At 45.2% G+C, this 24,956-nt stretch overlaps 1 protein-coding gene across 1 annotated transcript; it reads left to right on the top strand.

The window, feature by feature from the left end:
• The first annotated feature begins 10,867 nt into the window (after positions 1-10,867).
• On the top strand, positions 10,868-22,480 carry LOC127329349 (uncharacterized). The gene is made up of 4 exons (XM_051355875.1): positions 10,868-11,414; positions 11,477-12,160; positions 12,368-12,492; positions 22,259-22,480. The coding sequence occupies exons 1-4, from the start codon at positions 10,868-10,870 to the stop codon at positions 22,478-22,480; spliced, it is 1,578 nt and encodes a 525-aa protein (XP_051211835.1).
• Positions 22,481-24,956: the final 2,476 nt, after the last annotated feature.

Here is a 24,956-nt window from a genome sequence, read left to right on the forward strand (position 1 = left end):
AATGTTTCTTTGCTGGCGCTTGCCGGCGTTCGTGGGCCAAGGCGGTGGCCCTGGCCAGTGGCGGCCCTCCCAGGGGCGTGTTAGAGTGCTACGGGAGGTTGGGGTGGCCGTGAGGGGCACGGTGGTGCTTCTGCCGGCGCCCGGAGGTCGGCCGGCGGTGCAGTCCAGGGCTGGGTGTGGCGGCTGTGGTGGTGATGGTGGTTGAGGGATGGGAGGTGGTCTGGCCAGAAGCATGAAGCAGGATGGCATGATAAGCTCCGGGCTAATGCCTTGTCCTCGGTGGCCTGGCGATGGCGACGGCTTCGGGCGCCGCTTCCTTCTTGAAGGCATCGCCGAGGTGATGTTTTGTCATCCTGTCTGGAAAAGCTCCGGGGTAATCCCTAGATCCGCCGTGATCGGTCGATGGCGGCGCTCTTGTGTCGTCTTCCCTCTTGAGGGCATCGATTTGGAGCTGCTTTGGTCGGAGGGACCCGTGGAAGATGGTTGGTTTTGGCGTCGTGGGCTGCGTGGCAACGATGACAATGGTGAGCGGATCGGAGTTGCGGCATGTTCTTCGTCACCCCTGCCGTGATGGTGAAGTCGGAGCTGCGAGGCGACTTGTGGCAACGATGCCACTTGACTGGTGCTTGCGTCGGTGCAAGGCGTGCAACTTTCTCCTATGAAGGTCACGGTTGAAGTCGGAGCTGCCTCCTCCTCGACGTGCTTGGGGGTCGACTGTTTGGCATAGGCTCACATTGGCTCCAGTGTCGTTCGCGGCGAGGGTCTCGGTGGCGGTCGTCTAAGGTGAAGTCGGAACCGCTGGCTCGTGGAGGAGTGACGACGATGATGCTCGATGACATCCTCATCGATGGCTTTTCTTCTTGATGGCGTGTGTGCTCCGTGTGGGTAGCCAGGTTGGTCGGGATGTCCAGTGTGTGTTGTTGGTTTCCGCCCAATTTTCTCCTAAAAATTGGGCACTTTCTTCTTAATTAATGGATGAGGAAAAGCTTTTGCCTCCGTTTCAAAAAAAAAAATTCTTTATTTCGTCGTAACATGTGTAGGGAGAGTTCCATAAAAAACATGATCACAGAACGCCATGTTAGTTCATCCCGAATAACCACTATGATGACCATAAGCAAGCCACTCTGACCCCTCATAATTAAGGGTTTCCCCATGGATATTGATGTAAGATTTATGATTCTCTCCTTGTCCTCCTTGAACTACATGAATATCATGCTGATACGTTATGCCACGTAGCACCGTGCATACTACGACATGTCCAAGGTTAATTGCCGGCGCACCTATTTGGGCTACTGCCGGCGCACCAGAGCCCGCCAGTGCAAACGGGCCGGTGATAAAGGCTTATTGCTGGCGCACCATCTAATTCGCCGGGCTGGTGCGCCGGCGCTATGTTTTCCAGGATTCAAAAAAAAGCAGATCTAGATCTAGATCTAGATCTAGGTCGGTCGTGTTCTAGGTCGTCGGTCAAGTTCTAGGTCGTGCCTTGGAGATGTACCGCCGCCACGGTGGTCATCTGCTTAGAAAGAGGAGGTGGTTTCCGGTGTGATCGTCGGTGATTGTGGGGGTGAGAGGAGGTGATGCTTGAGGAGGTGCTCGCCGGCGAGATGCTTGAGGAGGTGCTCGCCGGTGAGTAGCTTGAGGAGGTGCTCCGATGAGATAGCTTGAGGAGGTGCTCGCCGGTGAGTAGCTTGAGGAGGTGCTCCGGTGAGTAGCTTGAGGAGGTTCTCGCTGGAGGGATTAGAGGGGTAAGAAGGTAGAAGAGGGGGAATAGTGGAGGAGAAGAGAAGGTGGCCGGAGGGAGGAAGAGAGGAGGAGGAGAAGTGAAAGAGAAGATGGAGGAAATGGAAGAGAGAGAAGGTGCGTCGGGCTGGTTTGGCATATATAGCCCCTGTTACTGCCGGCGCACCAAGTAGGGTGGTGCGCCGGGGCTATTTTTTTAATTTTTTTCATCAAAATCTAAAACCTGAAAAAAGTCCTGTTTCTGTTTTCCAATTGACGAATCCATTTTTTGTCCAAATGGCCGTAGGCGGTTGAATTCGAATAGGAAATTTCGAGTAGATCGATTTTGATATAAAAAAGTTTTTCATCGGAGGTCGTATGCAACCAGAAAACCCGTTTTACCGAAAGATGACGCCATTTTGCATAATATATCAAAAGTCATTTTTTTTTTCAATTTTCACTAAACCTAGATGACATATTACATGGGCGTTTCAAAGGATTTCATTTTTTGAATTTTTTATCATTTTCTTTTATTTTTTTCAAAACTGAAAAGGCGGTCCACGGGGGGGGGGGGGGGTGTAGAGGGAAAATTATGGCTGCCCTTACCGCCGGCGCACCAATATGCTGCAGCGCCGGCAATAAGAAACTTACCACCGGCGCGCCAACATGGTGATGCGCCGGCAGTAAGGGGTTCAATTTTTTCGGGCTGGTCTGGTCCTCTTTGAAATTTATCGCCGGCGCATCTTTTTTGCTTGTGCGCCAGCAGTAAGCCTCCATCGCCGGCGCGGCAACATATTGGTGCGTCGGCACTATTTGCCACCGGCGCATGGGTTTGCTGGTGCGCCGGTAGGCCTATTTCCATCTATAGGCCTTTTCCTAGTAGTGCGTGGTGGTGATGGTGGTTGAGGGATGGGAGGTGGTCTGGCCAGAAGCATGAAGCAGGATGGCATGATAAGCTCCGGGCTAATGCCTTGTCCTCGGTGGCCTGGCGATGGCGACGGCTTCGGGCGCCGCTTCCTTCTTGAAGGCATCGCCGAGGTGATGTTTTGTCATCATGTCTGGAAAAGCTCTGGGGTAATCCCTAGATTCCCCGTGATCGGTCGATGGTGGCGCTCTTGTGTCGTCTTCCCTCTTGAGGGCATCGATTTGGAGCTGCTTTGGTCGGAGGGACCCGTGGAAGATGGTTGGTTTTGGCGTCGTGGGCTGCGTGGCAACGATGACAATGGTGAGCGGATCGGAGTTGCGGCATGTTCTTCGTCACCCCTGCCGTGATGGTGAAGTCGGAGCTGCGAGGCGACTTGTGGCAACGATGCCACTTGACTGGTGCTTGCGTCGGTGCAAGGCATGCAACTTTCTCCTATGAAGGTCACGGTTGAAGTCGGAGCTGCCTCCTCCTCGACGTGCTTGGGGGTCGACTGTTTGGCATAGGCTCACTTTGGCTCCAGTGTCGTTCGCGGCGAGGGTCTCGGTGGCGGTCGTCTAAGGTGAAGTCGGAATCGCTGGCTCGTGGAGGAGTGACGACGATGATGCTCGATGACATCCTCATCGATGGCTTTTCTTCTTGATGGCGTGTGTGCTCCGTGTGGGTAGCCAGGTTGGTCGGGATGTCCACTGTGTGTTGTTGGTTTCCGCCCAATTTTCTCCTAAAAATTGGGCACTTTCTTCTTAATTAATGGATGAGGCAAAGCTTTTGCCTCCGTTTCAAAAAAAAATTTCTTTATTTCGTCGTAACATGTGTAGGGAGAGTTCCATAAAAAACATGATCACAGAACGCCATGTTAGTTCATCCCGAATAACCACTATGATGACCATAAGCAAGCCACTCTGACCCCTCATAATTAAGGTTTCCCCATAGATATTGATGTAAGATTTATGATTCTCTCCTTGTCCTCCTTGAACTACATGAATATCATGCTGATACATTATGCCACGTAGCACCGTGCATGCTACGACATGTCCAAGGTTAATTCCCTCTCTAATCCCGAAGGCAAATATTACATGATCGATTTCATATAATATCTAGAGAGAAAACTAACACACAATCATGAACCGAAGTTATAAATCATTTTTATTTCATATCATAATATTGCCAAGGTGTTTCTCCATCTCCCCAAGAACAAGGTAAACTACCTACTCATGGAAGGAATCAACAACATCAGTATAAACATGTGGAATGAATACATGTATATGGATGAATACAAGTGTAAATCCATAATAGCAATTGGAATTACAACAAGATGGGATGAGAATGTAGATGCAGCTGTTGATGGAGGAGATGATGCCTTGTTCTTTCAATGATCCTGTAGCAGGCCAGCAAGGATGGTGGCCTCTGCAAGTTTCCCCTCCAGATCCCTTTCGGAGGTGAGATTTTATGCGATTTCTGGTGGCTTTGGATATCGGATCACAGATCCGTCTTCGCGTGGTGAAATAATTTGACGAGGCGAAGTCGGTGCCACATGGTACGGACACGTGGTACGGGCGGGCCCTGCCCATATGGTACAGAAAATCATTTAAATGACTTTTATCACTTTAAAATATCATATTTATGTCCAATATAAAAGCTCCAAATAATAGGTTTATCAATACCTTCATAATTTGGGGTCATGTGGAAACAAGCATAAAAAGTGCGCACTAGCGTCGTAAAATATCCTAGATTTGCACATGACCAAAAATGCACTCATCAGGTAACCACATCTTAGATTTGCACATAACCAAACAACCGAATTTCCCTCTATAGACAAGTCCGTTTCGTTTGGTTGCTAACAGAACTAGTCACACAATTATGGAGATGATGTACATGGTGATGGAGATAGAGTACATGGTTGAGCGGGAGCATCCAGTGCATGACAGTGAACCGTATTACCGGTAGGGTCCTCTTACGGATGTTGATCAACATGGGTCGGCCATATTTGCTGCCTTCCACGCTACGTGTCAGGAAATCCGAGACCCAAATACTCATCATCAACTTCAAGACGATCTGGTGGAACATTTATGTATGCTCAAAGAAAATGCGTAGTTTTAAGTGTTTCAAATTATGATTCAAAACTTGTAAAATTAATTATTATCTGCCCGCATCATTCCGCTTTCCCCATCTCTGGTTTAGTCAGCCTTTGTGATAGTGCTCATCCCGTTTCAATCCAGTCCAGACATAGAGTTGGAGCAAGAAATGAAGGACTTACCGGTCGTACGTATGGGTGTACTAGCAAGTATCTGTAAAGTCAGAGAAGTAAGGAATTTTCAGATGCCGCCTAGGCTGATTTTCTGAAAACGCCTTAATTTGCTTGTTACTTGCAGATGTGCACAACTTGTTTATCACATTGCTTAAGCCCTGCTCCATCTAACATTCTTGACTCGCAAAGTTATTGGCTTATTGCGAACCGACACTATCATCAGTGTGCCGGTCACACACTTTGATTGGTGCAGCGCCTCCCCAGACTGTGTTGAGGGGCTCCTGCTAGTAGTAGGGCTCAAGAGTGCTCACGCCAAGTGGTAGCAGGATTCTTGCTTGCTTGTGCGGCCAAGACGGTTCTTCGCCTCTTCCACTTCTAGAGCTCGCCATCAGCTAGAACATAGTTTATTGCCTTCGCTATCTACCGGTCCTGAATGCCAGTTAGAACATGCGACCTAATTTTGGCAAATACTCGATGCAGCTACGAAGCAAAAGGATCAATGAGTGAAGGTAAATACACACGTAGTATATGAGTATCTCTCATCCAGTGAAAATTGAAGAACATCTCCCAAATGCAAAACTTCTTCTTATTTCTTCAGTTCATTACATATACTGCACAGTCAGGATACTTCGACCTCGGAAGAAAATAATTCCAGCTGAACTCAGAATTACCATATTGAGTACCTATGCTCTAGCCAGATGCTTCAAAAGTACTCTAAATGACTAAAATGAGGCAGGATCAATAGACCGACGAAAAAAATCAGGGATTTGCTAGGTTAGTGATTGTGAAGGATATCAAGAGAACATATGGATGCTCCTTTCTCCGAGCTCGTAATACTAACTCGTAATGCGCTACGGCAGTCAGTGACCTAGGACCTATCCTAGATAAGATACATTGAGGAAGTGGGAGACGTCCAATTTGATGGAGCTAGTTGGAAAAAGGAATAATTGCATAATAATGGCAAAGAACCTTGCCTATATTTGATCAAATCAGTGAAGGGTGAGAGCTGTTCTGATGAAATGCATGAATGGCAGCCACAAAAATAATGAATGGCAACATTTTCCTCGAGCATACATGACTGGCTAAAATAAAAAGGTCTCTTGATTTGTGCAACATATATCAGCTTCTCAAATAAAATGGTAAAGCTTCCAAGTTGTCCTCGCGTCTCTACTACGTGAGGTCAAAGAGAAATTGAATGGGTAATGAGTAGTGTTTTCCCATCAATCTAAAGTTGCAAACTCTAGCCACGCATGTACTACTTGCTAAAATAGTTTCTCGATGAATGGCATGTTCCGGAATAGTAGAGGTCTTCGTGACTTGGCTAAGCATTCCCACATTGCTGATGGTTGTAGAGATTATGATTTAGATGTTCTTGCTATTTCGGAGACGGGTAGGCGGAATTTCTCTCAAAGTTTTCTCGACCGTTTGTCAGGCGGGATTAACTTTTAGTGGTTTTCTCGCCCGCCCCATGGTAGGTCTGGGGGCATTTTACTCGGCGTCCGTATAGACACCATGACCGTTTTGGCTAGTTCTGATGGAGAGTATCACATTAAACTCGACATTCAGAATAAAGCAGACGGTTTCATATGGAGCCTGGTCGCTGTGTATGGTGCCGCCCAGGAAGTGTTTAAGGCTGACTTTTTACGTGAGTTGGTAAACCTTACAAAGGATAATCCTTATCCGATTTTAATCGGAGGTGATTTTAATTTGTTGAGGTTCCCTCATGAGAAAAGTAAAGGCCGCTTTGATGGTCATTGGCCTTTCTTGTTCAACGCTGTCATCGATAGCCTGGATTTAAGAGAGGTGTTTATGACTGGTCGGCAGTTTACTTGGGCAAATAGCTTGCCGGAGCCCACATACGAGAAACTAGATCGCGTGTTGATGGATACCGAATGGGAAAGTAAATACCCTATGGTGTCAGTCCGTGCACTAGAACGTATTGAAAAACTGTCTGACCACGCTCCCATCCTTCTAACCACTGGGAATTCCAGACCCGTTTGTAAACGGCCGTTCAAATTTGAACTTGGCTGGATATATCGAGAGGGATTTCATGATATGGTTAAAAGGGTTTGGGAAAGACCGGTCGGGGGAAGTACACCTATCTTGAGATGGAATAATAAAATGCGGTCTATGCGCAAACATCTCTCTGGTTTGGCTGCCCATACGGCTGGTATTCATAAAAAAGAAAAGACTCGCTTATCAAATGTGATTGATGAGCTTGAGGCTGTTGCGGAGATTAGACCACTGTCTACACATGAGATTGAACTTAAAAATCAATCCAATGAACAGATGGCTGGTCTTCTTCGCGAAGAGAAACTCAAATGGTATCAACGATCCAAGGCTCAATTCATCTTGGAAGGAGACTCAAATACGAGGTATTTCCATGGCTTGGCCAATGGGAGACACCGGAAAAAACGTATTCACTCTCTTATTCAAGATGAAGGGTTGATTGAAGGCCATGAGCAACTCAAGTCTTACATTACTAACTATTATAAGGGTCTGTTTGGTCCTCCGGAGGAAAGTAATTTTATTCTTAACGAGGACTTAACGGATGATATACCCCAAGTTTCTTTGGAAGAAAACGGCTTGCTAACCGCACCTTATACTGAGGAAGAGGTTAAGAAGGCAGTTTTCCAAATGGAATGCAACAAAGCACCGGGTCCAGATGGTTTTCCAGCAGAGTTTTATCAAACCTTCTGGGATACTATTAAATCGGACCTTCTAGATTTGTTCAGTGATTTACACATTGGACAACTAGAATTATTTCGTCTAAATTTTGGTGAAGTTATCTTGTTACCGAAAATTAGTGAGGCAGAAAGGATCCAACAATATAGACCCATTTGCCTATTAAATGTAAGTTTCAAGATTTTCACTAAAGTGGCCACCATTAGACTTAATACGGTTGTGGATCATGTGGTTTTACCATCGCAAACAGCCTTTATGCAAGGACGGAATATCCTTGATGGAGTGGCGGTTTTGCATGAGACGGTACATGAGATGCATTCTAAGAAATTAGATGGGGTTATTTTAAAGCTTGATTTTGAGAAGGCGTATGATAAAGTTAAATGGTCTTTCCTTCAACAGACACTCAGGATGAAAGGCTTTTCGCCTGAGTGGCGAGCTCTAATTAATGATTTCGTGTATGGTGGTAGTGTGGCTATACGGGTCAATGATGACACCGGACACTACTTCCAAACGCGAAAAGGGTTACGCCAAGGGGATCCGTTATCTCCGATGTTGTTTAACATCGTAGCGGATATGTTGGCGGTACTCATAGAGCGGGCCAAGTCTGATGGTCAAATTGAAGGGGTGATTCCACATCTAGTTGATGGTGGCTTATCTATCCTTCAATACGCTGATGACACAATTCTTTTTATGGATCATGATCTTGAAAAAGCTCGAAATCTGAAATTAATTTTAGCAGCTTTTGAGCAATTATCGGGATTGAAAATTAACTTCCATAAAAGTGAATTGTTCTGCTTCGGTGATGCCCAAGACGATGTAGCTCTGTATACAGAGTTATTTGGTTGCGGGCAAGGCCAATTTCCGATTCGTTATTTGGGTATTCCGATTCACTATCGGAGACTGACAATTGCGGAATGGAAATTAGTGGAAGAAAGATTACAAAAACGTCTCAGTAGTTGGAAAGGTAAACTGTTGTTCCTGGGTGGAAGATTGGTACTCATTAATTCAGTACTAACTAATATGGTCCTGTATATGTTATCATTCTTCATCTTACCCGAAGGAATTCTGCACAAACTCGATTATTATCGATCCAGATTCTTTTGGCAAGGGGACAACGAGAAAAAGAAATATCGACTAGTTAAATGGAGTATAGTTTGTAGTCCCAAAGATCAAGGAGGGCTTGGAGTTCATGACCTGGAGGTCAAGAACTCAGCGCTACTGGGTAAATGGATTTTTAAGCTACTTACTGAGGATGGGATTTGGCAAACTATACTTCGGAGAAAGTATATCGGCTCGAAGAGATTATCTCAAGTGGTTTGGAAACCTGGGGATTCACACTTCTGGGCTGGTCTTATAGCGACAAAAAATGTCTTTTTTCGACATGGGACTTTCTCCATTAAAAATGGAGCACAGATACGGTTCTGGGAAGATGCTTGGCTCGACAATGCACCCCTATGTGAACAGTATCCCGCTTTGTATAGAATTGCGCGTCGCCAAGGTGATACCATTGCAACTGTAATGGCTACCTCACCCCCGAATGTGACGTTCAGACGGGTTTTACTAGGACAAAGACTCGTGGCATGGAACAACCTAATTCAGCGGCTTGGAGATATTCAGTTATCGCCAGAGCCAGATGAATTTCGATGGAACCTCCACGTAGATGGTTCTTTTTCTGTAAAATCTTTATACAATGCGATGCTGCTTTCTGATTTACCAGTTGATAATAATAAGAAAATTTGGAAGATGGAGATACCATGAAAAATTAAATTTTTTGGATGGTATCTTCGTCGAGGGGTTATTCTCACCAAAGACAATCTTGTTAAGCGGAATTGGCATGGAAGTACTCGATGTGTCTTTTGTCATCATGATGAAACCATCAATCATTTATTCTTCCAGTGCCAGTTTGCGAGATCTATATGGTCAATCATCCAAGTAGCGTCTACCTTGTATCCTCCGCCTAGTGTCGCTAATGTCTTTGGCAATTGGCTTCATGGTATCAACTGAAGGTTTAAAATGCTTCTTAGGATGGGGGCGCTAGCAGTTATCTGGGCGCTCTGACTATGTAGAAATGACAAGATCTTTAATGACAAAAATTGCTCTTTGTTGCAGGTTATCTACAGATGCACAAGTATTCTCCGTTCGTGGTTACCTCTTCAGCGGGTGGAGAACCGAGACCTGTTTACGGAGATCTGTACACGGTTGGAGGATACGGCGAGGGATACTTTTTCCCTACATGGGTGGCAGCATAATCTACGGATAGAAGCTCCACCTATCTCTTAGGCATTATATGATTCATCGTTCTGATATGTATTTCGCCTATTTTTGTTTTATGTAACTTTGGTCACTTGAGACAACAAAACGGCTGTGTGCATCCTGGTTATGCAGAGGCTGGATGTAATTGCTTCTTGAGGTAATAAAGCATCCTTTATCGAAAAAAATGTACTACTTGCTTGCTAGCTACCTCCGTCCTAAAATATAAAATGTGTGAAATAATTCTCGGTCCCTTAAACCAGTCTTTGACCAAAATAACATATGCTGTCATATTGTCTTGCACATTAGTTTTATTTTTTTATATATCTATAATAATTTTAGAAAGGAAATTCATAGTCAAATTTGTGCATTAGCATGTCCTTGAAGGTAAAAAGTCAACTGCACCTTATATCTTGAGACGGATGGATTACTAGAATGAACTAGTGAGATTGATTTTTTTTGCGAAATACCGCTAATCATCATCAACATTAGTACAAAGAACACCAAAGATTCTCTAAAATAAAAAAGAACACCAAAGATAATAAAAATTACAAATAGACCTCTAGATCAACTATGAGCACTGAAGTGTAATTACATTCCTGCATTCCTTGAAATTAAGTATGGCATGGCAAGCCACAATTTGCTCCTTTGGAGAGACGATGCCATGCCGAAAGGGAGAGCTTTGAACTTGTATTACACACTTCTCTCCAATATAACATGAAAATTAGCATCATGGGAGGTATCGAGAAAAGAAGCTGGGAAACGAGCTTGTTTGCTCTTGCTAATTAGCTAGGCTGTTGAAGTATCTGTAGCTGTACCTGTCACGTTTTGTATGTAACGGTCACTTGTAACATGACTTAGTCTAGAGGTAGTTCAGATCCACCGATATTGTAGAGTAATGGGTAATGCCACAACGGCACGATGTGCTGATCTCTGTATAAATGTAACTGAGGTTGAGTAATAGAAGTGTGGTGAGTTCTGCAGTTGTTTGTTATTCACTTTGGTATCAGAGCCTTCTCTCCCTTCTTCTACCTCTCTCCAGGATGGCCGACTCCGACGGCGAGGCCTCTCCGGCGCGCCACCTCGCCAACACCTCCGTACAATTTCTTCCTGATCCTCCGACCATGGACGATATCGACATCACTCGCTTCATCAAGTTCAAGCTCGACGCCGAGATCGGCAACTACAACATGTGGCGAAAGTTCTTCCTCTTCGTCCTCTCCAAGTTCGACGCCCGCGATCACGTCGAGGAAGAGACGGATCCGCATCTCGCCGATGCCGCATGGCGCTCCGCCGACGTCGACATCGTCATCTGGATCTACATCACCATCTCTGATGAACTCCAGGACGTCATCCTCAAGGCCGACAGCACCGCGTTCACCGCCTGGCGCGCCCTTGAACACTTCTTCACCGAGAACGCGGAAGGACGCGAGATCCACCTCGACAAAGAATTTCACAACATCAAGCAGGGCGACATGGGCGTGATCGCCTACTGCCGCAAACTGAAGGGCGTTGCCGATCAGCTCGGCGACGTGGGTGCACCGATCACGGACAAGAAGCTCACGATGCGGCTCATCGACGGCCTAGACCGTCGATTCAAGACACACGGCGAGCTCCTGTCCGGCGGCAGGCCGTTCCCAACCTTTATGCAGGCCAGTCACGGCTTCAACTGGCCGAACAGAAGCTCAAAGCGGAGGAGGCGGATCCACCCCAAGTCCTGCACGCCAACGCCAACAACACCGACGCCCCCGGCTTCCGTTTCAACGGAAACTGCTACGCCTGCGGCGTCCCCGAGCACATGGCTCGGCACTACACCACCCGCGGCGGTGATCGCAGTCAGAACAGCGGACGCGGCGGCGGCTCACAACAAGGACGCGGTGGCGGGCACCCCACCTACGGTGGCCAGAACAACTACGGCGGCCAAAACAGCTACGGCGGCGGCCAGAACAACTACGGCGGCCAGAACTACCGTGGCCGTGGTCGTGGACGCGGACACGGTGATCACGGTGGGCGCGACGCCTACAACCCTGGCTACGGGCATCATCCGCAGCAGTATGGGTCACCGCAGCCTGGCTACACTCCTCCATCTCACCAGTGGGTGCCACCAAACGCCTCTGGCGTCCTCGGTGCTCGCCCTGGCATGCCACAGCATGTGTACCACACGGTCGCCCCCACTCCTGCGCCGCCCCTGCAGTCCGTGCTGATGCCTCCCGCAGCTCACACGTACAACTACGCCGCCATGTTCAACTCAGCACCAAGCAACACCGGAGGACTCCATCCAGGCGGCGAATGGGTGATGGATTCCGGCGCCACTACCCACGTCACCAACAACCAAGGTAATCTCACCTCGTTTCATTCCCCTACATTCGTTGATTCTCGTAGCATTGTGGTTGGCAATGGGTCTAAATTACCCATCTATTCTGTTGGCTCCGCTAAATTAACTGATCATCCATTTTATCTCCACCATGTGCTCTTCTCTCCCTCCCTCATCAAAAACCTCATATCTGTTCGTAAATTCACCCGCGATAATTCTTGTTCCATAGAATTTGACCCCTTCGACTTATTTGTGAAGGACCTAGCCAGTCGGAAAATCCTTATGCGCTCCAGCAGCAGCGGCGAGCTCTACCCCTTCTTCGGCGACATCCACTCCTCTCCTGCAGCCCTGACGGTCTCCACCACTCGCGATCTTTGGCACCGCCGGCTTGGACACCCCAATAACAGTAGTCTGTCCAGAATTTCCCATGAATTACCCATTACTTGTAATAAACCTAGCAGTAGCTCTTCAGTTTGCGAGGTTTGTCATCTGGGGAAACAACCTCGACTGTCTTTTGCTTCTTCTTCTAGTTTCACTACTGTACCTTTTCAGCTCATCCATTGTGATCTTTGGACCGCCCCTATCACAAGTTTCTCTGGTTATAAGTACTACCTGATTATTGTTGATGATTACTCGCACTACTCGTGGTCCTTTCCTCTCAAAACAAAATCCGACACAGATTCAACCTTACCACGTTTCTTCACCTACATTAAAACACAATTCAACAAACTTATTCAGTGTGTTCAGTGCGATAACGGCGGCGAATTCATCAACACCTCCCTTCGCTCTTTCTTCTCCGTCAACAGTGTCTCCTTCCGTCTCTCCTGCCCGCATACCTCACCACAAAACGGTAAAGTTGAACGCATGTTGCGCACAATCAACAACGTCCTCCGAACTCTCCTTGTGCAGGCCAATCTTCCCCCAGAATTCTGGGTCGAGGCCCTCCACACCGCAACCTATCTCTTGAATATTCGACCCTCTCGCGTCATCAACCATGCCACACCCTACTTCCTTATGTTTGGTCAAGTCCCAACCTACACCCATCTCCGCAACTTTGGATGTCTCTGTTTTCCCAACCTCTATGCCACTTCTGATCACAAGCTCCAACCTCGCTCGACACGCTGCGTCTTCATTGGTTACCCACGTGAACACAAGGGCTACAGATGTCTTGATCTCTCCTCTCGCCGCGTTATTATTTCACGGCACGTAATTTTTGACGAGTCCAGGTTTCCATATGTTCCCCCACACTTTGCCACAGCCGAGACCACAAACTCCCCAGCCGCACACGATCCACCCATGATCCACACCGGGATCCGTCTCCAACCAATCACAGCCACTGTATCCTCCTTGGGATCCACCAGAATCGGATCCTCCTCTCATTCCGTGCCAGATAACGACCCCGCGGCAGAAAGCGCGTCCTCATCATTGCCCTCCCACCTATCCTCCTCATCCACCGGGCCTGCTCCCCACCTGAGCCCACCACCCACCACTCCTGACGCGCCACATCACCACAACCTGCCAAACAATGCCGTTCTGGTAGAGCCACCCCAAAACGCACACAGAATGCAGACTCGGGCCAAACTTGGTTATCTTATGCCACCCAAATTATTTAACCTAAACACCGCCACTTCTGAGACCACCGTTTCCACCATATCTCCTCTACCTTCCACTTACCGCCTGATACGTCCCCGACGTATCCATAATTTCTGTCGTTCCATGCTTGTTTTATGACAATACTTACATGTTTTGCTTGCACTTTATGATGTTTTTATGCGTTTTCCGGAACTAACCTATTAACAAGATGCCACAGTGCCAGTTCCTGTTTTCTGCTGTTTTGGTTCCGTAAAGGCTGTTCGGGCAATATTCTTTAATTGGACGAAATCAACGCCAAACCTCCTATTTTTCCCGGAAGGCTCCAGAACACCGAAGAAGAGTCGGAGAGGGGCCAGGGGGCCACCACACCACATGGCGGCGCGGGCCAGACCCTGGCCGCGCCGGCCTAGGGTGTGGCGCCCCCAGGTGCCCCCCTGCGCCGCCTCTTCGCCTATAAAATCCCTTTCGACCTAAAAACACCGTACCAATTGACGAAACTCCAGAAAGACTCCAGGGGCGCCGCCACCGTCGCGAAACTCCAATTCGGGGGACAGAACTCTGTTCCGGCACCCTGCCGGAACGGGGAAGTGCCCCCGGAAGCCATCTCCATCGACGCCACCGCCTCCATCATGCTCCGTGAGTAGTTCCCCCATGGACTACGAGTTCTAGCAGTAGCTATGTCGGTATACTCTCCCCCATGTACTTCAATACAATGGTCTCATGAGCTGCCTTACATGATTGAGATTCATCTGATGTAATCGGTGTTGTGTTTGTTGGGATCCGATGGATGATACATTATGATTAGTCTATCTATAAAGTTTGTGAAGTTATTGTTGCTGCAATCTTGTTATTCTTAATGCTTGTCACTAGGGCCCGAGTGGCATGATCTTAGATTTGAGCTCTATATGTATTGCTTAGATTGTATCTACAAGTTGTATGCACATGTCACTGTCTGGAACCAAAGGCCCCGAAGTGACAAGAATCGGGACAACCGGAGGGGATGGTAGTGATGTGAGGGTCACATGTTTTCACCAAGTGTTAATGCTTTGCTCCGGTACTCTATTAAAAGGAGTACCTTAATATCCAGTAGTTTCCCTTGAGGCCCGGCTGCCACCGGCTGGTAGGACAAAAGATGTTGTGCAAGTTTCTCATTGCGAGCACGTACGACTATATACGGAAAACATGCCTACATAATTAATAATCTTGATGTTCTAGCTTAATGCTTTGATTCCTATCAATTGCCCAACTGTAATTTGTTCACCCAACACTTGTCATTTGTTATTGGAGAGTTACCACTAGTGTAGATCGCTGGGAACCCCGGTCTATCTCTCATCATTACATACTCGTTCTACATGTCATTGGAAGTAGTATCAACTATTTTCTGGTGCCATTGCTCTCATATTGCTATTACTGCTGCTGTGTTACTGTTACTACTGCTCTCATATTACTGCTACTTTCACATCACCCCTGTTGCTAGTGCTTTTCCAGGTGCAGCTGAATTGACAACTCAGTTGTTAAGGCTTATAAGTATTCTTTACCTCCCCTTGTGTCGAATCAATAAATTTGGGTTATACTACCCTCGAAGACTGCCGCGATCCCCTATACTTGTGGGTCATCAAGACTGTTTTCTGGCGCCGTTGCCGGGGAGGCATAGCTCTACTCATAAGTTCACCTGGGGAGTACACTCTACCTCTCTCTCTGTTTTTAATTTGTTTTATTTTGCTTTGCTTAGTTTACTTTTGCCTAGTTTATTTGTGCTTAGTTTATTTCTGTCTAGTATTAGTTTGCGTAGTTTACTTTTGCTTAGTTTATTTTTGTCCTGTTTTATTTTCCTCATATACCCAAAAATCCATAAAAATTTGAAAAATCGAAAAATTAAAAACTGCTGTTATGGGAGAACCAACAACCTACTTGGAGCTCATAGAATGTTATAATAATTATAGGAAATCAAGAGCTGGTGAAGTAATGAGTGCTATGATAGAAAAAGTGAATACAATTGCTAAAATCTTGCTTAAACGCCATGATATAAACTGTTGCTCTCAACAGGATACTAAACATCTTAAATTTCAATGTGGCTTTAGTGAGGAATTTTTAATTAAGAACTATAATCGGAATTGCTATATTCATTATGGGTTCGAAGAGGTAGAACAATTTGTCGTGTTTATGGGAGCCTCTGAGATCGAATCCTTCATGGTTGAGAATTATGAAACTTGTGTTGTTTGTAAGGACCTTAAAGATTATGTCTCTTCTATCATTAATTGTTGCATAGAATGCTTCGGTGATAATCCTTATATCATTGATTATAAAGAGAGACTCATTAATGCACAAGAATGCACTCACAATTTGCAGGAACCTGTGGAAGAAGAAACTGATGAACCTGAAAGCTCATTGGATGAAAAAGAGGAGGAAATTGATGAACCTGAAAGCTCATTGGATGAAAAAGAAGAGGAGAGTGACGAACAAAAGGGGGAAGAATGGATTAGCTACCCATGCCAACCTTCTAATGAGAGTAACTCTTTATCTCTTACACTATTTGATTGTCCGCCATGCTTACCGAAAGAGGTTGAATGTTATGTTCCTGTGGATTCTCTTGAAATATTCCCTATGAGTAAAACTTGTGAGAATAATTATGCTACTGTTACTTATGATAATCCATGCTACTTTGATAAATCTTATGATAATGCTTTGTTTGTGCCTGATGTCGAAATGTATGGTACTAAAGAATTTTGCTTAGCAAATGTTTATGATAAAGCTCTAGATGATGGTCCTATGTTACTTGATACTATTAATTGTACTACTAATGAAAATGGGATTGGAGAGTTCTTGACTTATTCTATGAGTCCCATATCTCTTGAGATTGATCAACTACCTTGTTATATTATTAATAAAAGAAAGCTTGAAAGTTTTAATTCCACTATTCTTGAACTTGATAAAAAATATATGTTTGTGGATCATGAAAAGTATGCTGCATGTGATAGTTATATTGTTGAGTTTATTCATGAAGCTACTGAAAATTATTATGAGAGAGGAAAATATGGTAGTAGAAATTTTCATGGTACTAATACACCTCTCTATATGCTGAAATTGTTGAAGTTACACTTGTTCTATCTTCTTATGCTTGTCACTTTGTTCTTCATGAATTTATTTGTGTACAAGATTCCTTTGCATAGGAAGCATGTTAGACTTAAATGTGTTTTGGATTTGCCTCTTGATGCTCTCTTTTGCTTCCAATACTATTTCTTGCGAGTGCATCATTAAAACTGCTGAGCCCATCTTAATGGCTATAAAGAAAGCAACTTCTTGGGAGATAACCCATGTGTTATTTTGCTACAGTACTTTGTTTTATATTTGTGTCTTGGAAGTTGTTTACTACTGTAGCAACCTTTTCTTATCTTAGTTTTGTGTTTTGTTGTGCCAAGTGAAGCCTCTAATCGAAGGTTGATACTAGATTTGGATTTCTGCGCAGAAACAGATTTCTATCTGTCACGAATCTGGGCTGTTTTCTCTGTAGAAAAATCAGAAAAATATGCCAATTTACGTGCGTGTTCCTCAGATATGTACGAAACTTTCATCAGTTTTGAGTTTTCTGATTTGAGCAATGAAAGTATTTTATTAAAATTCGTCTTTACTGGCTGTTCTGTTTTGGCAGATTCTGTCTCTGTTTTTTGCATTGTCTCTTGTGGACTTTAAGCGAGCTTTTCTAGACATAGAGAGCTGTAGCTAATGTTTTATTGAGTTCTTGCAATGTGCCACTACAGGACCAAGGTGGATTCAAATTTTTTGAGTACTAACCCCTCTAATGAAGTTTATGAGAAGTTTGGTGTGAAGGAAGTTTTCAAGGGTCAAGAGAGGAGGATGATATATGATCAAGAAGAGTGAAAAGTCTAAGCTTGGGGATGCCCCCATGGTTCATCCCTGCATATTTCAAGAAGACTCAAGCGTCTAAGCTTGGGGATGCCCAAGGCATCCCCTTCTTCATCAACTTATCAGGTTCCTCCCCTGAAACTATATTTTTATTCAGTCACATCTTATGTGCTTTACTTGGAGCGTCTGTGTGTTTTTGTTTTTGTTTGTGTTTGAATAAATTCGGATCCTAGCAATCCTTGTTTGGGAGAGAGACACGCTCCGCTTTTTCATATGAACACTTGTTCTTCATTTTACTTTTAATGTTCAATGATAAAAGTTGGAAGCTATAGCACTTATTATTATTTGGTTGGAAACAGAAAATGCCTCATATGTCTTGGATAATTTGATACTTGGCAATTGTTTTGAGCTCTCAAGAAGATCATAAGTTTTTGCATGTAGTTTAAACCTATTAGTGGAGAACTACCGTAAAGCTTGTTAAAATTGGTTTGCATAATTGATCTCTCTTAAGGTCTAGATATTTTCTGGTAAAAGTGTTTGAGCAACAAGGAAGACAGTGTAGAGTATTATAATGCTTGCAATATGTCCTTATGTAAGTTTTGCTGTACCGGTTCATACTTGTGTTTGCTTCAAACAACCTTGCTAGCCTAAGCCTTGTACTGAGAGGGAACACTTCTCATGCATCCAAAATCCTTGAGCCAACCACTATGCCATTTGCGTCCACCATACCTACCTACTATGTGGTATTTCCTGCCATTCCAAAGTAAATTGCTTGAGTGCTACCTTTAAACAATTCAAAATGCTTCTCAATTTGTGTTAATGTTTTATAGCTCATGAGGAAGTATGTGGTGTTTATCTTTCAATCTTGTTGGGCAACTTTCACCAATGGACTAGTGGCTTCATCCGCTTATCCAATAATTTTGCAAAAAGAGCTGGCAATGGGATTCCCAGCCCCAAATTAATTAAACTAAATAGACACTCCTCCATGGTATGTGATTGTTGGACGGCACCCGAAGGATTCGGTTAGCCATGGCTTGTGTAAGCAAAGGTTGGGAGGAGTGTCATCATAATAAAACTAAAATAAAAAGGCACTCCTTCATGGTATGAGATTGTTGGCAGGCACCCGAAGATTCGGTTAGCCATGGTTTGTGAAAGAAAGGTTGGAAGGAGTGCCACACAAAAATAAAAATAAAATGGGAGCCGCTCTTTGAAGGTTTGTCTGGCAAGGGGGTTAGAGTGCCCACTACCATTCGTTGACAACAACAAACACCTCTCAAAACTTTACTTTTATGCTCTCTTTTGTTTTCAAAACCAAAGCTCTAGCACAAATATAGCAATCGATGCTTCCCTCGTAGAAGGGCCATTCTTTTACTTTTATGTTGAGTCAGTTTACCTACTTCCTTCCATCTTAGAAGCAAACACTTGTGTTAACTGTGCATTGATTCTTACATACTTGCATATTTGCATTCATCATATTACTCTATGTTGACGATATCCATGAGATATACATGTTGAAAGTTGAAAGCAACCGCTGAAACTTAAATCTTCCTTTGTGTTGCTTCGATGCCTTTACTTTGAATTTATTGCTTTATGAGTTAACTCTTGTGCAAGACTTTTGATGCTTGTCTTGAAAGTACTCTTCATGAAAAGTTTTGCTATATGTTATCTATTTGTTAGCAACTATAGATCATTGTCTTGAGTCACTTCATTCATTTCATATGCTTTGTAATAGTATGATCAAGGTTATGTAAGTAGCATGTCACTACAGAAATTATTCTTTTTATCGTTTACCTGCTCGGGACGAGCAGGAACTAAGCTTGGGGATGCTGATACGTCCCCGACGTATCCATAATTTCTGTCGTTCCATGCTTGTTTTATGACAATACTTACATGTTTTGCTTGCACTTTATGATGTTTTTATGCGTTTTCCGGAACTAACCTATTAACAAGATGCCACAGTGCCAGTTCCTGTTTTCTGCTGTTTTTGGTTCCAGAAAGGCTGTTCGGGCAATATTCTCGGAATTGGACGAAATCAACGCCAAACCTCCTATTTTTCCCGGAAGGCTCCAGAACACCGAAGAAGAGTCGGAGAGGGGCCAGGGGGCCACCACACCACATGGCGGCGCGGGCCAGACCCTGGCCGCGCCGGCCTAGGGTGTGGCGCCCCCAGGTGCCCCCCTGCGCCGCGTCTGCGCGTATAAAATCCCTTTCGACCTAAAAACACCGTACCAATTGACGAAACTCCAGAAAGACTCCAGGGGCGCCGCCACCATCGCGAAACTCCAATTCGGGGGACAGAACTCTGTTCCGGCACCCTGCCGGAACGGGGAAGTGCCCCCGGAAGCCATCTCCATCGACGCCACCGCCTCCATCATGCTCCGTGAGTAGTTCCCCCATGGACTACGGGTTCTAGCAGTAGCTATGTCGGTATACTCTCCCCCATGTACTTCAATACAATGGTCTCATGAGCTGCCTTACATGATTGAGATTCATCTGATGTAATCGGTGTTGTGTTTGTTGGGATCCGATGGATGATACATTATGATTAGTCTATCTATAAAGTTTGTGAAGTTATTGTTGCTGCAATCTTGTTATTCTTAATGCTTGTCACTAGGGCCCGAGTGGCATGATCTTAGATTTGAGCTCTATATGTATTGCTTAGATTGTATCTACAAGTTGTATGCACATGTCACTGTCCGGAACCAAAGGCCCCGAAGTGACAAGAATCGGGACAACCGGAGGGGATGGTAGTGATGTGAGGGTCACATGTTTTCACCAAGTGTTAATGCTTTGCTCCGGTACTCTATTAAAAGGAGTACCTTAATATCCAGTAGTTTCCCTTGAGGCCCGGCTGCCACCGGCTGGTAGGACAAAAGATGTTGTGCAAGTTTCTCATTGCGAGCACGTACGACTATATACGGAAAACATGCCTACATAATTAATAATCTTGATGTTCTAGCTTAATGCTTTGATTCCTATCAATTGCCCAACTGTAATTTGTTCACCCAACACTTGTCACTTGTTATTGGAGAGTTACCACTAGTGTAGGTCGCTGGGAACCCCGGTCTATCTCTCATCATTACATACTCGTTCTACATGTCATTGGAAGTAGTATCAACTATTTTCTGGTGCCATTGCTCTCATATTGCTATTACTGCTGCTGTGTTACTGTTACTACTGCTCTCATATTACTGCTACTTTCACATCACTCCTGTTGCTAGTGCTTTTCTGGGTGCAGCTGAATTGACAACTCAGTTGTTAAGGCTTATAAGTATTCTTTACCTCCCCTTGTGTCGAATCAATAAATTTGGGTTATACTACCCTCGAAGACTGCCGCGATCCCCTATACTTGTGGGTCATCACCGCCAAGCACTCAAAGACCCAAATTGGCACGCCGCAATGCTTGATGAATTTAACGCGTTGTTACGGAATGACACTTGGTCGTTGATTCCTTGTCCTGCAGGTGCGAATGTGGTAACGGGCAAATGGATCTTTCGCCACAAGCTGAACTCGGATGGGTCTCTCGCACTGTACAAGGCCAGATGGGTTGTGCGGGGCTTCACTCAACAAGCCGGGGTAGATTATGGAGAAACTTTCAGCCCCGTCGTCAAGCCGGCTACAATCCGTGTGGTTCTTTCTCTTGCTTGTTCTCACAATTGGCCGATCAACCAAATGGATGTCAAAAACGCTTTCTTGCATGGCGAGCTTGAGGAAACGGTCTATGCTCAACAACCTTCAGGTTTTGTTGATCCTCATTTTCCCCATCATATTTGTCGTCTAAACAAATCTCTATATGGATTGAAACAAGCACCTCGCACTTGGTTTCTTCGTTTCACCAACTTCCTCACGTCTCTTGGATTTGTTGGTTCCAAATGTGACACCTCACTTTTTATCCTTCGCCGAGGATCTGCCATTGCCTATTTGCTTTTATATGTCGACGGCATAATCTTGACAGCCAACACAATGCCTCTGCTTCATTCCATCACTACCTCACTCTCCTCTGAATTTTCGATGACCGATTTAGGGCCCCTACACCATTTTCTTGGCATCCAAGTTCACCGCAACACCTCCGGCCTGTTTCTGTCGCAGAAACAATACACCCTTGATATTCTTGCCCGCGCCAACATGTCCCACTGCTATCCAATCTCCACCCCTGTTTACACCCCCTCGAAGCCCTCCCTTCATGATGGCGAACCTTACCATGATGCTTCCCATTACCGGAGTATTGCCGGAGCTCTGCAATATCTGACGCTGACTCGTCCGGACATTGCTTATGTCGTGCACCAAGTCTGTCTTTTCATGCACGCTCCGAGAACCACCCACTACCAGCTCATCAAACGTATACTCCGGTACCTCCACGGCACAACACATTATGGGCTACAACTCTTCCGCTCATCGTCCATGAATCTGCTCGCCTACAGCGATGCCGATTGGGCCGGTGTCCTGATACGCGGAAGTCCACCTTAGGATTCTGTGTGTTTCTCGGCGCAAACCTGATCTCATGGTCATCGAAGCGCCAGCCGACTGTCTCCCGTTCGAGCACCGAAGCAGAATACAGAGCCGTCGCAAACTGTGTCGCTGAATCTTGTTGGCTTCGTCGGCTCTTGCAAGAACTGCATCGTCCCCCTGCTCAAGCCATGATCGTGTTATGCGACAATGTCAGTGCAGTGTATCTCTCCTCCAACCGAGAACGAAGCATGTGGAGATCGATCTCCACTTTGTTCGTGATCGGGTCACTCTTGGTGAGGTCAAGGTCCTGCATGTCCCATCATCTTCCCAATTTGCTGATGTGTTCACGAAAGGATTGCCAACCCCGGTGTTTCAAGATTTCCGATACAGTCTGAACATCGTCCCTTCCGACGTTCAGCCTGAGGGGGGCTGTTGAAGTATCTGTAGCTGTACCTGTCACGTTTTGTATGTAACGGTCACTTGTAACATGACTTAGCCTAGAGGTAGTTCAGATCCACCGATATTGTAGAGTAGTGGGCAATGCCACAACGGCACGATGTGCTGATCTCTGTATAAATGTAACTGAGGTTGAGTAATAGAAGTGTGGTGAGTTCTGCAGTTGTTTGTTATTCAGTTTAGGCGGCCATTCTTTTGCAGTAGCAAACGGATGAAATGGCATGGCGACAAGCCTGATCAACCACCAAGTAGAGTAGTGTGGGCAAACAAATTAGTGTGGCCTTGCCGTATGACAGCCAGGGGTTTTTTACTCGGCCATAATTTCCGAGATTTCGGCGAAACCCTGATGACAGCTAGAGATCAGAGTTCAGATCTCGCATAGCTCTCAGTGCGTGCTTCAAGTGGGCTGCGATCGACCTTGGATCATCGTTCAGCGAAAACTTTTTCATGCTGGCTAAGAGATAGTCTTGCTTCTTTTAAGCTTCAGTCACGTACCGTGACGTGCATAAAATCAGGTAGAAATGCATGCGCGTTGAGCAGTACACCGTTTAGGCGAATGAAATGGGAACGTTTCCATTAACTGTATCCGTAGAGGTCCGCATTCCGCAGTACACGGTACAGAGTACCGAATACGTACGTACGTCCGCCGGTTTGCTCGCTTGCTCGTCAAGTCCACAGCCGCTTGTGATCGGATTTAATGGAGTAGGTCATGGCGCATGTATACACAGAAGCACCACGGCACCAGGATGCATATTGGTCATGGAGTAGATGACTGTAATTTTTTATTTAGATCGGATTTGATAGAGCAGTTGTTATGGCGCGTGTATACTTTACTGCGACTCCACGAGCAAATTATGGATCTACAGACATTGTTCCTTTTTTTCTAGACTAGACTGAAGGCTCAAAGAGCCCTGAATTAACTAAGCTTTACCAGTGAGGAGTGTAAACGAAAGTCTTCGCTGGGTTACCAACTTACAATGAAACCTCAAATTGAAAAGAAAAAAAAATAACCTTAAAAAGTATAGAAAGAGCCTACAACATGCAAAAGCTAAAAGAGGTTGTCCAATGTGTTACAAAACCGCGCAAATAAAAGTAGATCAAACGAAGAACAAGAACACAGATTTTTACGTAGAAATCCCAAACGGGAAAAAACCACGGAACGCACGGCGGCGTATCACTATAATTGGAGGAGTATTACATTACACGAGAGGACAGGCCCTCTACGTGCTATCAATATAGAGAAACTCTCTCTCTTCTATTCTATGACTACCTTGGACTATATATAGGGGCAAACAACTCTCTTTCTTGGCGGACACGAAATAGAGTTGTACTGTGCTACGTCTAGCACGTTTGGCATACCATAGTCCGTTAGGACTCCTTCCATAGTACAACAGGTAAACAGATTTCGGAACACAATACAACAAACTCCACCTTGAGCCAAAATCCCTTGCAACAGTCATAGATAGCATTCAACTCCTCAACTAAAGTCATCACAAGTAAACCTCGTGCCTTGAAACGTCCATATGACTAATAAACTTCTCATGAAGTCAAATTGAGCAAATCTATCTTGAGTCGTCCAGAAAACAACACAGCTATCAACAAAGCAGACATGTGAACCTGGGCATCCTGTAAACCCCAGCAAAAGTCTGAGTCTGTGCCACTGACCTCAAAGAAAAACTAAAACTGCTCAATCATCAAATGACATAAGTCATCATATCTCCTGTGGTGCTTGAACGAGCACATAGCTCATAGTGCAACATCTTCGTGCACATAACATTGTGAAGAACTCATCTCATGGAATCTGAACGTGCTAAACATAAAGCACAAACCTCGGCAAACAATACTCATGCAAGAAGGAGATTCATTTTCTGCTAGATACTACAACTTTTAGTACTGTAAGTTTCAGTGCAATTCAGTTGTCTATGCTCTTTCAAGAGGGTCTATTCCAGAGTTGAAGCTTCATTGCATGTTGAGGTTCCTTCATCCGGCTGTTGTTCTACAGAGATATTTTTGACCATGTCATGGATTTTCATTAGCCATTACAGATCGGCAGTTTTTGGTGTACGTGACGTCCTTCGTACTAGATGCAAGAGAACTGCACAGTAAATGACATAAACAGATAGCACCTGATAAATTTCTTGTGTGGACGAAGCAGCACGGAAAGTCAAAAGACCAAAAAAACAAATCTGAACTAGCAGTCCTGTTGCAAATTGTTTTCACGTGAAGAAGTAGCATATCAGCTTCACTTGAACTAGCAGATGGCCTTTTGATACCTCGCTCGGGAACTTGATCGAGTGATGCGTTGATCGATCTGGACGTGTTGTTGTAGTTGCTTTGGCTGGACGGACGGGAAGTAGTACTGCTGCAGATTGATTTCTCCTTGCTAATCCATGCCGGAAGCAGACTCCAACACGGCAGCATGAAACAGATCGGAACGCGAGATGAAAGTGCAGCCA

Source organism: Lolium perenne, chromosome 2 (genome assembly GCF_019359855.2).
Source record: "Lolium perenne isolate Kyuss_39 chromosome 2, Kyuss_2.0, whole genome shotgun sequence".
In the NCBI taxonomy this organism is placed as follows: Eukaryota; Viridiplantae; Streptophyta; class Magnoliopsida; order Poales; family Poaceae; genus Lolium; species Lolium perenne.